The 14,182-nt window shown below is 36.5% G+C and overlaps 2 protein-coding genes across 2 annotated transcripts; one reads left to right on the top strand and one right to left on the bottom strand.

The window, feature by feature from the left end:
- Positions 1-3,452: 3,452 nt before the first annotated feature.
- Positions 3,453-9,185, bottom strand: LOC121770811 (tobamovirus multiplication protein 3-like). The gene is made up of 11 exons (XM_042167586.1): positions 8,754-9,185; positions 8,332-8,422; positions 8,153-8,205; positions 7,988-8,080; positions 7,831-7,902; positions 6,811-6,883; positions 6,671-6,716; positions 5,701-5,764; positions 5,519-5,572; positions 4,630-4,707; positions 3,453-4,013 (listed from the first exon to the last, which is right to left on the bottom strand). Exons 1-11 carry the CDS (start codon positions 8,916-8,918, stop codon positions 3,921-3,923), a joined length of 882 nt encoding a protein of 293 aa, XP_042023520.1. The 5' UTR covers positions 8,919-9,185; the 3' UTR covers positions 3,453-3,920.
- Positions 9,186-11,872: 2,687 nt separating this feature from the next.
- LOC121770645 (G patch domain and ankyrin repeat-containing protein 1 homolog) lies at positions 11,873-13,909 on the top strand. Its single transcript, XM_042167404.1, has 4 exons — positions 11,873-12,002; positions 12,119-12,172; positions 12,500-12,607; positions 13,511-13,909. The coding sequence occupies exons 1-4, from the start codon at positions 11,910-11,912 to the stop codon at positions 13,634-13,636; spliced, it is 381 nt and encodes a 126-aa protein (XP_042023338.1). The 5' UTR covers positions 11,873-11,909; the 3' UTR covers positions 13,637-13,909.
- Positions 13,910-14,182: the final 273 nt, after the last annotated feature.

Raw genomic sequence — 14,182 nt, 5'->3', positions numbered from 1 at the left:
TGGGAAGGATTAGTTTTTGTAAGAGAGTACGGAGATGGAAGAGACTTAAGGGGAACGGGAAATTTCATGTGATTTTTTTTAAAAAAATCTATTTTAAGATTTTATTATTTTAAAAATAAAATTCAAGTCAAAACCTGATATAATGTGTTTAAAATAAAAAAAATAAAATTATATAAACAACTATAAAACAATTATTAGTATATTGATTTATATAATTATATTATAATACACTATATTTTTAGTATAATTAATCATTTTTACAATATAACATAATAAAATATTATAGACAATCTAATCGTGTCACAGCTTAATTAATATTGATTCCAACTTGGTATAATAGGAAAACACTTTTTAAAGGACAAAACCTTAATCTTAAATTAAAAAATAGTGTAAAAATAAATAATTGAAAAAGAAAATTAAAAAATGAATGAATCTAATAAAAGAAATACGTATAAAAGTGTAAAAATTGGATTAGAGAAATGAAATAAAAAAAACAACTAGAATTAAATAGAAGGGTAATAGTGTAAAATTATTTGAGCAGTAAATGACTTATTTGAAACATTAATAGTCATACCATCTAAATTTATTAAAGTGTCATTTTATGGTCAGCCATAATATGGTTGTATAGCATTACCCTTTGTTTTGTTTTGTAGGTGCAAATTTATGAAAGCTAAACTACACTGATTATGTTTCTTTGTCTCTCTACTTGTCTTAATTTCTCAATTATGTTGTTGTTTTACATGATTGTTTCCTTCATTTTGCAAACTATAGTCTTCTCTTAATTTGTTCTTTAATAAATGCGGGTGTATTATTTTGTTCTTTGATTGAGTGTAATTGTAGAAATTATTGAATGTGACAGAGATGAAAAGGGGTTATAAGTTTGGGGTAGAAGATTGTAAATGTAAGAGTTGAAAATAACAAATTTCTTAAATTCATACACCTTTTGAAATGTAAAAATTATAACCCTGAGTAGAAAAATCAATTTCAATTTCTTGTAGTTTGGTCTAATTTTGCAATTGTTAATTTGATTTTATTTCACCCAATTAGAGCATGTAATTATATTTATATTATTGCACGTTAAGAAATTTGCCTAAAAAATTGAATGCCTCATGTTTTCTGCAACAACCGTATTAAACACGGAGTGATTATAATTTATAATTTTTGGATGATGTTATATAAAGCAACGATAAAGATCAATTTACTTAAAACACATCCTACCATTTTTGCATCCAATAATTGAGATTCGATCGTAATTATTTGCACTACTTTTTTGTCACTCTAAAATGGCTCTGTTTATGTTTGGTGTATTACACTAGTTGTTGCGGGTTAACTTGAAAAATCAGGTACTAGATTGTACCATAATTAATTAATTAATTAATTAATTAATTAATCTTTGATTTTTTTGAAATTGATGGCTTGGGCTGACGAAAATATGTTCTCGTTCTCTAAATGAGAAGTCCTCAATCATTTGGTAAATATATACCTAAGTTAATTGCTATTCTTTTCTTATAAGTGAGGGCTTTTGATGAGTTTAACAATTGATTATAAACGAAAATGATAACACAACCATTTTCTAAAGCTAATTGCCACCAAAATCAATCATTGTTCTTACTTATAATCACAACACATGTATCAAATTGTTTAAATTAATATTCCATCATTTCAACTTTTAGAAACACCCTAGTTCAATTTTGACAGCGGTAGAACGACATAAATTTCATTTGTACACATCACCCCCAATAAAGTTGCCATTTTTATTTGAGGGAACATCTTTTTTTTACACGATTTTTACCAAAGTATTATTTTAGGTCCGTGAACTTTGAAAATATCATTTAAGGTTCACCAATTATGAGTTAATATCATTTGAAGTACTTTTTACTATTTCTAAGTTTTTTTGGACGAAAATACCCTCAATACCTTAGAGGGTGTATATTTTTAATAAATTTATCATATACTCATATTTTTTTATAAATATCTTTACCATATATTTTTGACAAATTTTTTAAATATAATTTGACCTTCAATATTATCATTTAATTTTGTGACATGCAAGAAAAGATCTTTATTCAATTTTTTATTATTAAAGAAAAGTTCTTTATTCAATTTAAAAAAAAATTAATATAAAAAATTGAAGAAGCAATTTTACTTGCATGTCACAAAATTAAGTGATAATATTTAAGGTCAAATTATATTTAGAAAATTTGTCAAAAATATATTGTAAAGATATTTATAAAAAAATATGAGTATATGATAAATGTATTAAAAATATATACACTTCAAGGTATTGAGGGTATTTTCGTCCAAAAAAACTTGGAAATAGTAAAAAAGTACTTCAAATGATATTAATCTATAGTTGGTGGACCTCAAATGATATTTTCAAAGTTCACGGACTTAAAATGATATTTTGTCAAAGTTCGTGGACCAAAAAAGATGTTCCCTCTTTTTATTTTTATTTTTGTGAAAATTGTACTCGTATACTATTTAGTACTTTCATCTCTAGAGCATCCACAACCGTGCTCTTGCCAGCGGCACGGTTGTGGGCCCGACCCCACTTTTTCTGCATGCTCTCTGGCAAGAGCACAACACCCACAGCTGTGCTCTTCCGCAAGGACGAGCACAATTAATTTAAAATTCAATTACACAAAAACATTTCCATAATACTAAAATTCATTAAAAAACCACAATAAATATTACAAATTACAAATAAAATAAAAAAGACATAATTAAAATCCTAAAAATTAAAAATTACATAATTAAAATACTAAAAATTAAAAATTACATAATTAAAATCCTAAAAATTAAAAATTACACAATTATTGGCTAATATTACCCGAGGAAGACTACGCATCCGGCGGCACCAACCCCAATTGTTTTTGGAGACCCAATATCATGGTCTCGTGCGTTTGAAGTTGCGTGGGGGTCATAGATGACCTATTGGCCATATTGAGTTGGGCCAAAAGGGCCCACAACGAGTTGTTCGGGGGTGGAGGTGGAACATAGGGTGCGGGTTCGGGAGCGGGGGTAGATGGAGTCGCGGCGCGACGGCGTTCGGCCGCCGCCTTCCGCGCCGCTGGCGACGGACGCCACCGTTGTGGATACTTAAAGTCGAAATGTAATCATCTGTAGATGTATGAGTAAATGTTCTCGTACAATAACTTTGTACCAGAGCAGCTTCATAAATACCGTGATTAACAAATACTTTCAAATGAAAACAAACATAAAAATTTATAGAAGAATTTCACATAATTCAAATAATTGTGTTCGGATAATTTAACAATGAATTGGATATAGGTGGCTGGAGTCGTCTTCTTTCAAATCTGATTCAATAATTCACTTGATATTATTGCTGTGCTAGGAAATTAGTACCTCATTACAAAACTACCATCAAAATTCTAATGTGTATATATTTTACAAACTATACAAATCGATGGTGTATCTAATAAAACAGATGCAAATTTTAAAAAACCTTTAATCAACTCCAAAAGATTTTTGAAACATATATCTTCACAACATATCTGCCTTACAAAAAAATATGAATAAAATTGGCCCCTAAAGAGAATATGCTGAGTTCAACAACCTTTTATTATACTGCTATTATACACTAGTTAATACTAGTAATAGTTGTATGCTCACCTCGATAATAAACGAACCAAGCTTGACTAAATGGTGATCAACCCGAACCCCGGTGGAGTATAATTTTATACTGTCACCACACACACACACACACACACACACACACACGATGGCTAAATGCTATGCAAACAGAGATGACAGATTACGCACTTCTAGCGAAAATTGTCAACTGCATGAGAGAGTAACAAAGAGGGTTGGAGATGGACATAAGTTGATTGATCATCACATTTCTGCTCCAAATTCAATGGTATTCCAACCCCTCCATTCAGCATCACCAGTTGGTTTCATCACCTGATAGGATGATACTGTGTGATCCCTCGTTTCGGAGGCAGTTTTCTCAATATGAAGAGCACGAGTGCTGACGGCAATATCTCCACCAGCTGCAAAACCATTTCTTAACCGTGTCACACCTTCTACAGCAAAATTGCAAGCCAAGATAAAATGCCAAGCAAAATTCTATCATTCTCGTCTCTTTCAAGTAATCCTCGCAGAGCAAAGTAGCAGCATATGAGCTAATTAACAAGAGAGCACATCCACACACTAAGATTCTATCAGACTATGGCTCCCCCCAGCATTCAATATATATTCAAGAATCTAAGACTTTCAAAACCAGAAACTAAAGATAAACCTTACATTTCCGGAACACTGGATTTATATAGAGTATTGCTTAGTACAACAAGCTTCACTACTTCAAGGAACATTAACGTTTCATTCTACTTATAGTCTTTCGTCTACCAAAATACAAGGGTATTGTTACTTTAAGGTACTGTGCGGAAAGATATATTCAAACAACCCTTCATCGGCTAGCAGACAAAAAGATTTTCAACACCAACTATTTGCACTACAAAACACTCTGGATTAAAAAAAAGACAAACACGGAACTGCTATGCAAAAAATTAATCATGCAAATTTCACTTATTCGGTTTCAGTCAGAGTCCTAGGATCAATATCAGATCAGTCGTAAATTCTCAAAATAAAGAGCAACCGGAATCCTACCAGATAGTAGATAAAATTCAAGATCGGATGATCCAGAAGATCTAGATCAGCAGCTGGGTCAAAAGCATCAAAGCACGTCTGTAGGATGTGTCATAATGGAGGAACAAGGTCAGGAAGCAAAAACTGGAAGATTTAAGTCAAATCTGAGACTACAAAAATGGTACAGATATAACATGCATCAAATGCTACATATAATAATACTCCCTCCGTCCCATAAAAGATGTCTCACTTTCCTTTTTAGTTTGTCCCATAAAAGATGTCACATTTCCTTTTTTGACAAAAGTTCTCTCTCACATCATCATATAAAAATATTTTTTCTCTTTCCACTCAACACACAAAACAAAACCTCCTAAAATCTCGTGCCATTCCACAAGTGTGACATCTTTTGTGGGACGGAGGGAGTACATTTTACATGCGATGAACTCACCCAAAAAAGTACACTGCTATAACAATGTGCGTACAGAGCAGATATAGGGGACAATGAAGAGTTTTCTACTAAGCATCCAAGCACACAAGAATACCGCAACCCTCTCGTCAAGAGACATCAACACCCCATTTTAAGACAAGAACACATAGTTAGAATTTCTCAATTAGGGAAAATGTTAATGTGGGGAAAGACATTTAGCTATTTCCAAATACATTACATTGTAATTGAAATATTGATATTACCAAATCAAATTTCTTTGGAACTCCTTTATTATCCATTACAGAAGTCTAAACAAGGGTTATCTTCATGACCAATCAAGCAAAAATAATGCCAATTTACCAATAGAACTAACAAGGATATTAAAAATCAAAGATGGGTACAACACATGCCAAATGATAATTTCACAAGTTGAACTGAACTGATAACAAGCAATCTGAATCATAAGAATAGGTTAGGACTTACCATAATGCATCTAACCAGAAAACATATAAAACAAATTGTGGTTACATAGCCAACCTGAGTGAGCAAGAGAGAGTAAGGGAGAATTAGAACATGGACAACCAAAGAAAGAAAAAACCCCCACAAGGAAAAAGAAAAATTTTCTAAAAGAAATCAACCACCACAAGCCCAGACTCCAACTATACCTCCTGTAGTTTTTTGCGACGTCCTTTCGACTCCACAGGGAATCTCTGTAGCATTAAGAATAACCTTCACAAAGAAGACATTAGGTTCAGGATCAACATGAATCCATAAAATGTTGCTACAGGTAGAAGAAATTTTATGAAAGATTTTCATAAACCAAAACTATCCAGGGATGAATAAAGTAGAAGGGGGCAAAAATTTATTTGTAAACTGCTTTCCAAGACAAAAGATACAGGCAACATTTGAGGACGTGATAAACCAACACTTCACTGCAATGATAGTCTTGTAATGTACACACTATGAATCACTCCCACAAATTATTTTTGCCTCAAGAAGAACTTTAATTTCTAAATAACCTTCATATTAGAGAAAACTTGATATTTATAGGTTGATTGGTCTCTCCATGTTGTACTCCAATTTAGGTTTTCCTTATTTAGCTGTTATTATTTTAGGAATAGATTAGCCCTAGCATTCTACTCCATATATACGAGAGACTCTCTTGGTGTGATTCCTGTGAATAATACAATTTATTCTTTTCTCCTATAAGTATCTATACTTGACTGCTTTACAGTCCTAAGCAATGCACAAATCTTGGATGAAGAACCAGGCGGTCAAATAATCCAAAGTCTGAACATGCCAAAGAAAAATGGTTTCATAGGCTCTTCACGTTGTCATGTGACCACAAAGACATGGGTTCTAAATTTCTAATCCTAGCTGGTGCAAGTGACTCTGAAGGAGGGAGGGAGTTGACAAGCAGCAGCAACAGGTACACCCGGTAACCCAAGACCACCATCCCATCATCCGTCCCCTAAGTTAACCCCCCCCCCCTCAAAAAAAAGTAAGAATTGAAATGAAAAACAAGACTCACACAACCAAATGGTTGTCACTGTTCAGAGCAGCCCAGGGTTTAAAATTATGGGACAAATATTACTATAGAACAAATCAATTGCCCAAAGGAGGAAATCTATATACCTTCCACCATAGAGAAGAAACCCCAGGGCAGCAAATAGAGAAATAACTGCAAAATGAAGGCTCCTTAAACAAAATGAATAAAACCAAAAAAAAAGAAAAAATACAAACTGATGCATGTAGACAAGATTAACACGATGAACCTGCAAAGAACATCTTGGTTAAGACCACCACCACATGAACATGTTTCCACCATAGAGCTAACCACAGAATCATCTGCAACAAATTACAAGAAATTGAGACCATATGTTCTTTATGAAATGTTTCAAGTAACCAGCATCCTACAACTAACGAAGATAGCTTATACTGTAGGTGTTCCAAGCACAAGAAATAACTTTGAATAAAAATCCACTGTCATAGGTAGATAAAGCGAGAACCACTTTCACTCTGGAATTTTCCAATCGCATATAATGGTAATATCAATAGGAAATCAGACAAATGAATCCGTCCCCAAACATGATATCTTTTCATCAATTGAAAATTAGTAGGAAACGCTTTGAAGAAATCTGATTATAGATAGGTAGAACATAAACAAGAGCAGCTTCAACACACTCACTACAACAATTCAACAATAAAAAATGTAGAATGCTTACACATTAATATTTTAGGTTTTGTCATTTCTCATTTCAAGCAAGCTACAAGAAATCAAATATTCCTGCACATCATTATAACACCAGAACAGTCCCCCTCCTTTGTTCTATTAGCAAACACAGAACGTATATTGTACTCATGAATCACCTGAACCCTTAGTAAGCAATCTGGCAACTAACAATGCAATTAGACAACAATGCATAACATCATAGCTAAGTGGATTCTGAAATACTTTGATGTTAAAGCCTCAGACAAGAACACAACAAAAACATCCTGAATACAACACCGCCTTTGCCCATGTTTCCACCTCTACAATAACACACACACGCACACACACACACACAAAAGCAACCTTCAACAATTTCTTGAGTGGTGAGTACTCTAGTAAAAATTAAATCAACGAGCTTCAGCTGATTAAAGTGTTCATTTCTAATGCATCTTTTTCTCAACACATGACAAATTGACAAATACTACATCTTTGTAAAGAGCAATGAATGTAATGGACTTAAACATGCAATCAAACGACCCTATCATCTACCGCACAAGGGATAAAAATAGGTAAGATTTTTCACCTGAATGAAATAAACAACACCATTTACTGTGTAAAAGGTAGGCCTCAGACCATCTGTAGATACAGCACGAGCCTGCCATATGTTAAAGTGAATATTTTTCCAAATCGAATAATCGAAACTAAAGCAAGAAAAGCTAATGAAAGGATCTAGATTGAACCTGATAGTAAATTTCTGCCCAGAACAGTACAAGCAATGCATACGTCGTGAAAAACGCAAGACTTGGCAAATCAAGCAAAATATGATGTGTAATCTTCCCAACCAAAAAATCAAATCAGACAATTATAAAATTTAAGAGAAAAAGATAATGAATTGCAATAAATACCTCAGCGTCCAACTTCTCAACGTCCCGACGAAATGCAAACACAAGGCAACGAACTAACAAACATCAAAACATAATAAATGTTTACATGGGGAGGAACTAAGAAACTATAAAAAAAACTTATCATCAGGTGAAATAAGAAGCTCAAAAGGAAAAGGTTATTAAATGCACATGATACATACCTCCATTGACTAAGAAATTTAGAAAATGGAATACTTTCTGAGTCGTCCAACCATACTCGGGTACTCTCAATTGTATCCTAACCAATTGTACCTAGAACATGTGAATGCAAATAATAAAAATTAGTTCAATTCAAATAACTATCAATAACACATTCACCATAAGCAAACCTTGAAGATTCAGAACTGCCGAGAAGCTAAAAAATAATTCATAAAACAATGCCATCAACTGCATGGGATGTATGCCCACAATGCCTACCTCAGATTTCAAAAAATTAATGACTTCCAAAATCTTCGACAATTTATAGCAAGTCATAAATATGAGATTGGATTTATGTGTGAAAAATCATTCAGCTCTATTTATTTCATGTCTGGATGGACAAAGATCCAAAGCAAAATCAAATTAAAATGGCATGAATAATTACAAGGGCAACAGCGGCGACGATCCCATACAGCGCAGCGAGCACATGGAAAATACGGTCCTGCCAAGCGGCAGAGTGATTGACTATGTCCCACCAATTCGTGGCGGCCTTGAGGTGGAGCGCCACCACGGCCTCCTCCACGGAAAGGCCAAACAGCCCCGCCACCATATCAGCAGGCCGGCCAATCAGAGAGATTTAGGATTGGGGGTGGGAATGGATTGCGAAAATTTTATCCAGGAAAAAACAGAAAACTGAGGGTTAGTTGTATTTTTTGGAAGGGCGGTGAGAGAAGAAGGAAAGGTGGAGAAGGAAGCGTAAACACGTGGGTCGACGTGGATGCGTGTTCGATTCCAGCCTTTTCTCAATGGTTTGTGTTTTTGAATCAGAAAACAAAAGAATACAACTCCAGACTTTGAATTTCAAGTTGGATCACCGCATTCCCAATTTTTTTTTTTTAAAACAAAATTTTAAATACTTCAAAATTTCGCGCATATTGGATATATAAAAGGGACACTACTGTAAATTTTCAAACTTTGCTTACAAATTGGGAATTTCCTTCTCTCTCTGTATTCGTCAATACTTTCGTGTCTGTTAAGGACCTAAATCCCTAACGATCCGATAAAACGGACAATAACGAGATAAAGATAATCCGGCGCCCGTGAGGGTCAGCGGAGATAAAGATCTGGGCGGCTGTGCGCGGGTTCCAACCCGTCGGGCAACGGCTACAGATCAGATATACGTTCCGGCTGTGCGCGGAGACCTTCCGTCGGGCAGCAGGTAGCGTAAGGAATTAGGGATTCAAAGAATCACACGTGGACTTGGCCAAAATAATATTGTATTTCATTGAATGATTAAAAAAGATAACAGTCTATCCTATTTATAATGCTACTGACTTAATGAACAAGAAAACAAAGATATAGAAAGAGATATGCTAAATCCCTATAATATCTAAACTAAATAATAATAATAATAACTAAACTAAATAATAATAATATAGGTTCGTATCAACTCCCCCACGGTTAAAATTCACCTTGTCCTCAAGGTGGGAACCACGAAGCAAAAAGGAGAGATGAAAGCAAAAGCTTCGGCGAGGCAACTCCTCCTGGATCAAACACGCATCGAACAGATGAGTCTTCACTTCCATAAAAAATCAACAAAGGAGACCCAACTTTGTCGGAAAAATTCCTTGCCAAATCGAAAAGCTTGTCCACGTTTCCCAGAATGCCCAAGCATGGCATGTCCTTAGTCGGAGGGATCAACCTTGCATCTTTGTCGAGCGATGTTGATCGATGATTCATACTTGGAACATCGCCGACATTCAAATCCACATAGACACAAGCAATTACGGGCAAATCGGTGTAAGCACCATCTCCTTTCTTGCCCCAACAATTTCCAATAACATTTTGGGATGACACTTGAACAACATTGAGTGAGACGATTATCTTCTCCACTTCACCAATAGAACCATCCTCCTCTTTATCTTCTAGCAATGTCTCCTCCTTTTCACCAATCTTCTCATCAGATACCCCAACGAGCACTTGCAGTGGCTCATTGTCGTTCTTGACAATCCCTTTGTTCTTGAGGAACTCTCCAGGGGACTCGTTGTTTGGAACATCAAGATGAGCGCCATCATTGTGAACATTGGTAATGTCATTGAGAACATCATCACCGAATACTATCGTGGGAGTATTATCAGTTTTCTCTTCGGCTAAATTCTCATCTTGAATGTTCTCCTCAAACTCATCTCCATCATCCGCATAACAGAGAATGCGTTGTTTACACACATGTCCCATCACCCATTTCTCGGGACAGTGCCAGCAGAGACCCAACCTGGACCGTTCTGACTTCTCCGCCTGGGAGACCCGTATTAGAGGCAGGCGTGGCTGCTCCGAAGTTTGACTGGTCACACGTGTGGGCTGACTGTACAGGTTCCGTGTTGGCTTTTCGGTGGAGTAGCGAGGCTGGTGGGAGGCGGGCTGGACTCGCGCTCTCACCTCCTCCCGAGGGCGAGGTCGGTCCCAGCTGGTCTCCGAGCTTCGGGGCCGGTCAAAGGGCAGGTAGTCGCGGTCCTGCTGTTGCGCCGGTGGACAGCGGCGATTGGTTCGATGTCTGGGCGGATCCCAGCAACTAGGTGGACGCGGCGGTGGCTGATCATAATCCGAGTATCCCTGCGATGCCCGGTGTGGCGGTGGTTCCCAACAAGAGGGTTGTCGCGTCGGTGGAGGGTCATAGGGATCGAAATCCTGGAGTTGGTATCTCGGTCGTGGGCGACGATTAGGTGGATCTAAGTGGTGTGAGACGTAGGGTGATTCTGGATCAGGCCACGACGGCGAACATAGTACTTCCACCCGGCTGCTCGGAGGGTCCCAACAGGTTACACGGCGAGGTTGGGCCGGCTGGTAGGGACGCAATGACTGTGTGGCCTGAGGGACGTCGTATTGACGGCGACGATAGCCGACGTAGTCGTATGACATGTCGACGGACTGAAGCGTGGCTGTGGTGGATGATGATCGTCTGACTTCGACGCGGCCCGCAGGAATCCTTCCCGTCGGGCGTTGCAGAAGGAGAGTTGTCCGGCGGCTAGAGCTCGACGGACAGGCGGGACTCGGCAACCAAAGCAGTTGCTGTGCGCGGAATGTTTTCCGTCGGGCAGCGGTGTAGCTTCGGTTCGAGATGGTGGGAGGGTCAGATCACGATGAAAGCACCAGTTGTTAAGGACCTAAATCCCTAACGATCCGATAAAACGGACAATAACGAGATAAAGATAATCCGGCGCCCGTGAGGGTCAGCGGAGATAAAGATCTGGGCGGCTGTGCGCGGGTTCCAACCCGTCGGGCAACGGCTACAGATCAGATATACGTTCCGGCTGTGCGCGGAGACCTTCCGTCGGGCAGCAGGTAGCGTAAGGAATTAGGGATTCAAAGAATCACACGTGGACTTGGCCAAAATAATATTGTATTTCATTGAATGATTAAAAAAGATAACAGTCTATCCTATTTATAATGCTACTGACTTAATGAACAAGAAAACAAAGATATAGAAAGAGATATGCTAAATCCCTATAATATCTAAACTAAATAATAATAATAATAACTAAACTAAATAATAATAATATAGGTTCGTATCAGTGTCACAATTGGATTTTTCTACCCAACGGTGATGGCTGTTGATCATGATTCTTCAGCGGGTTTGGGTACCTATCTAGGCACTTCTGCTTCCACACCTATAGATTCGTCGAATATTGGCTTTCAGGTATGAAATTACCTCTGTTTCCTCTTCTCCCTTTCCAACTCGTCCAATTTGTTCTATTTGTTATGCCTTTGATGCGTTCTAGTTTTTTCCTTACATGAATTGCTCGGTGATTTCAGTTGTTAAAGAAGCAAGGATGGAAAGAAGGAAGTGGCCTTGGTGTTTCCGAACAGGTATGTCCTGTGTTTTCCCCCCTTTTGGGTTTAGGGTTTTATGCCATGATTATATGGTCCACAAAATCGATGTTTTGTTAGCTCGTTGGATTTGTACTCGCAAAATATATGAGGCAAAGGAAAAATTACTCTTATTAAGAGATGCTGATGTTCATGTGGCATATATTGTAGTCTTGTAATGCAGTAATGTGCTGTTTTTTCTTCTACGGTGATCAAATAATGTGATTATGGCTTGTTGTTAGAAATCATTTTGCATCCCACATGGAGTTTTTGGTGTTTTCTTTAGAGTAGTTGAACTTATCTTTGATAGGTGTCTCTAATCAACAGGGCAGGCTGGAGCCAATAGCAACTACCATCAAGAAAAACAAAAGAGGTCTTGGAGCGGAACAGCCAAAGAAGCCAATCAAGCAATTAAAAGATAAGGATTGTCCAGAAGTAAGTAATTAACCTCCATTTGGAAGATCAATCTTTTATTTGGTGTACTTTAAGTCTTTTAAGTGCTATGATATTTGTTTGACTGTTGTATCTTCAATTGTGAACGTGCGGAACTGATATGTTTCTTAATAGATTTCTGTGTGGAATGCTATCCAAGTTGGACCAGGTTTCTGAAATGGATTTGTGAAATGGTAGAAACTTTCAAGTTATTATGAATAATTTGATCAATTGAATTGCAAACCCATCTAGATTTGTTTTTGAAAACTCGTAAGAATTGTTGAGGAGACCTTACTTCAGTGTCTCAGTTGTCAGAGTATATGAATGTTTAGAAATGACTGAAGTCTCGTCAGAAACATATATGATATGGACATTAGAATAAAACCTTTTATCAACAACTAAATGATTCTGATAAAACAGGATCACAACCATAAAGATTAAATGATGAAAAATTGTAAATGAGATGAAGAATTTTATGAACTTGTAGATGTTGGAGATGTTAGAATGTACCAAACAATCTTTAGAAAAAGTTTTCTCGAGCATGTCTTTGTTGGTAGTATAGAACTTATAGAAAATTGTCTCCTTCAGTCCTTTAAATGATTAAACTTGTGAAAAAACTTCTTTCTTTGGATTATTTGTTGCATCTGGACAACTAGAGGTAGTGAGAATTGAATAAGGGTGTATATTGTGATTGTAAGATTGCCATATAACAAAGATTTTTGCATGTACTTGTGTCCAGTTTTCACATAATTGGATGGCATCAGCATCATGTAATACTAATAGATTGAGTGTGTGGTCTTTGAACTTGTCACTTATCACATGTTAACAATATGGTAGCTGTGATCATTGCTTGCATTTACTAGGATTGGTAAATACCATGTTTTCTAATTGCTTCATCGTTTTCAGTCGCCGAAGATTAAAACACGAGGCGTCTCGAAGAAGATGAGGAAGATTCAAGAGTTTGAAAAGAAAATGCAAGAAAAGGAATTTGATCAGGATTTCTTCAGGATGTTCTGGCCAGATAACGTCTGAACTTTTGCTTCAAATGACTTATTAGGTGCTGGACATTTCCTTGCAATGGGGAGTTATTTCATTTAGCATGTTACTGGCTCCCACCGCAGTTCTCACAATATGTCCAATGAGTGAATTTTTCTTTTGACAAACCTGTAGATTTCATTATATTTTCTAAGTTCCTTTTTAACTTCAAATTTTGTTGTTACACTACATTAATATATCTATCTGGTGGTATTGTAAAATTATTGGTTTTTTGTGATATGTTTAGATTAAAGTCTTGATTCGTTTTAATCTCGTATGTGTTCTAACTCTGAAAAAAGGTGTGGATAAACACAAATGGCCTGCATACTGTAGGGTCTTTATAATGTTGAGTTGTGCGTGGTAATTATACGAGGCAGTTGTGTGACATCAAATTTTTATGGATCACATCTGATATTAAATGCCAAATCATAATTGAGTTTAATTGATGAATCTATCATGGAAGCATGAATTATGTCTAAATCTTGTTCCGACTAAAATAAATGCTGTGTAAATGTGTTCCAATTTTATGGGCTTATTGATATT

Source organism: Salvia splendens, chromosome 16 (genome assembly GCF_004379255.2).
Source record: "Salvia splendens isolate huo1 chromosome 16, SspV2, whole genome shotgun sequence".
Taxonomy (NCBI): Eukaryota; Viridiplantae; Streptophyta; class Magnoliopsida; order Lamiales; family Lamiaceae; genus Salvia; species Salvia splendens.
Note: the sequence above shows the minus strand (reverse complement) of the source record. Positions and strands in the feature narration are given on the sequence as shown.

What these genes read in the sequence shown, in the direction of transcription:
- LOC121770811 (XM_042167586.1), bottom strand. Translation starts at nt 8,918, where the DNA reads ATGGTGGCGGGGCTGTTTGGCCTTTCCGTGGAGGAGGCCGTGGTGGCG. An exon ending in GGGCAGAAATTTACTATCAG is followed by an intron (nt 7,903 to 7,987) that starts GTTCAATCTAGA and finishes AACATATGGCAG; the next exon opens with GCTCGTGCTGTATCTACAGA. An exon ending in TGAATTTTATCTACTATCTG is followed by an intron (nt 4,014 to 4,629) that starts GTAGGATTCCGG and finishes ATGGTTTTGCAG; the next exon opens with CTGGTGGAGATATTGCCGTC.
- LOC121770645 (XM_042167404.1), top strand. Translation starts at nt 11,910, where the DNA reads ATGGCTGTTGATCATGATTCTTCAGCGGGTTTGGGTACCTATCTAGGC. An exon ending in CGTCGAATATTGGCTTTCAG is followed by an intron (nt 12,003 to 12,118) that starts GTATGAAATTAC and finishes CGGTGATTTCAG; the next exon opens with TTGTTAAAGAAGCAAGGATG. An exon ending in AAGATAAGGATTGTCCAGAA is followed by an intron (nt 12,608 to 13,510) that starts GTAAGTAATTAA and finishes CATCGTTTTCAG; the next exon opens with TCGCCGAAGATTAAAACACG.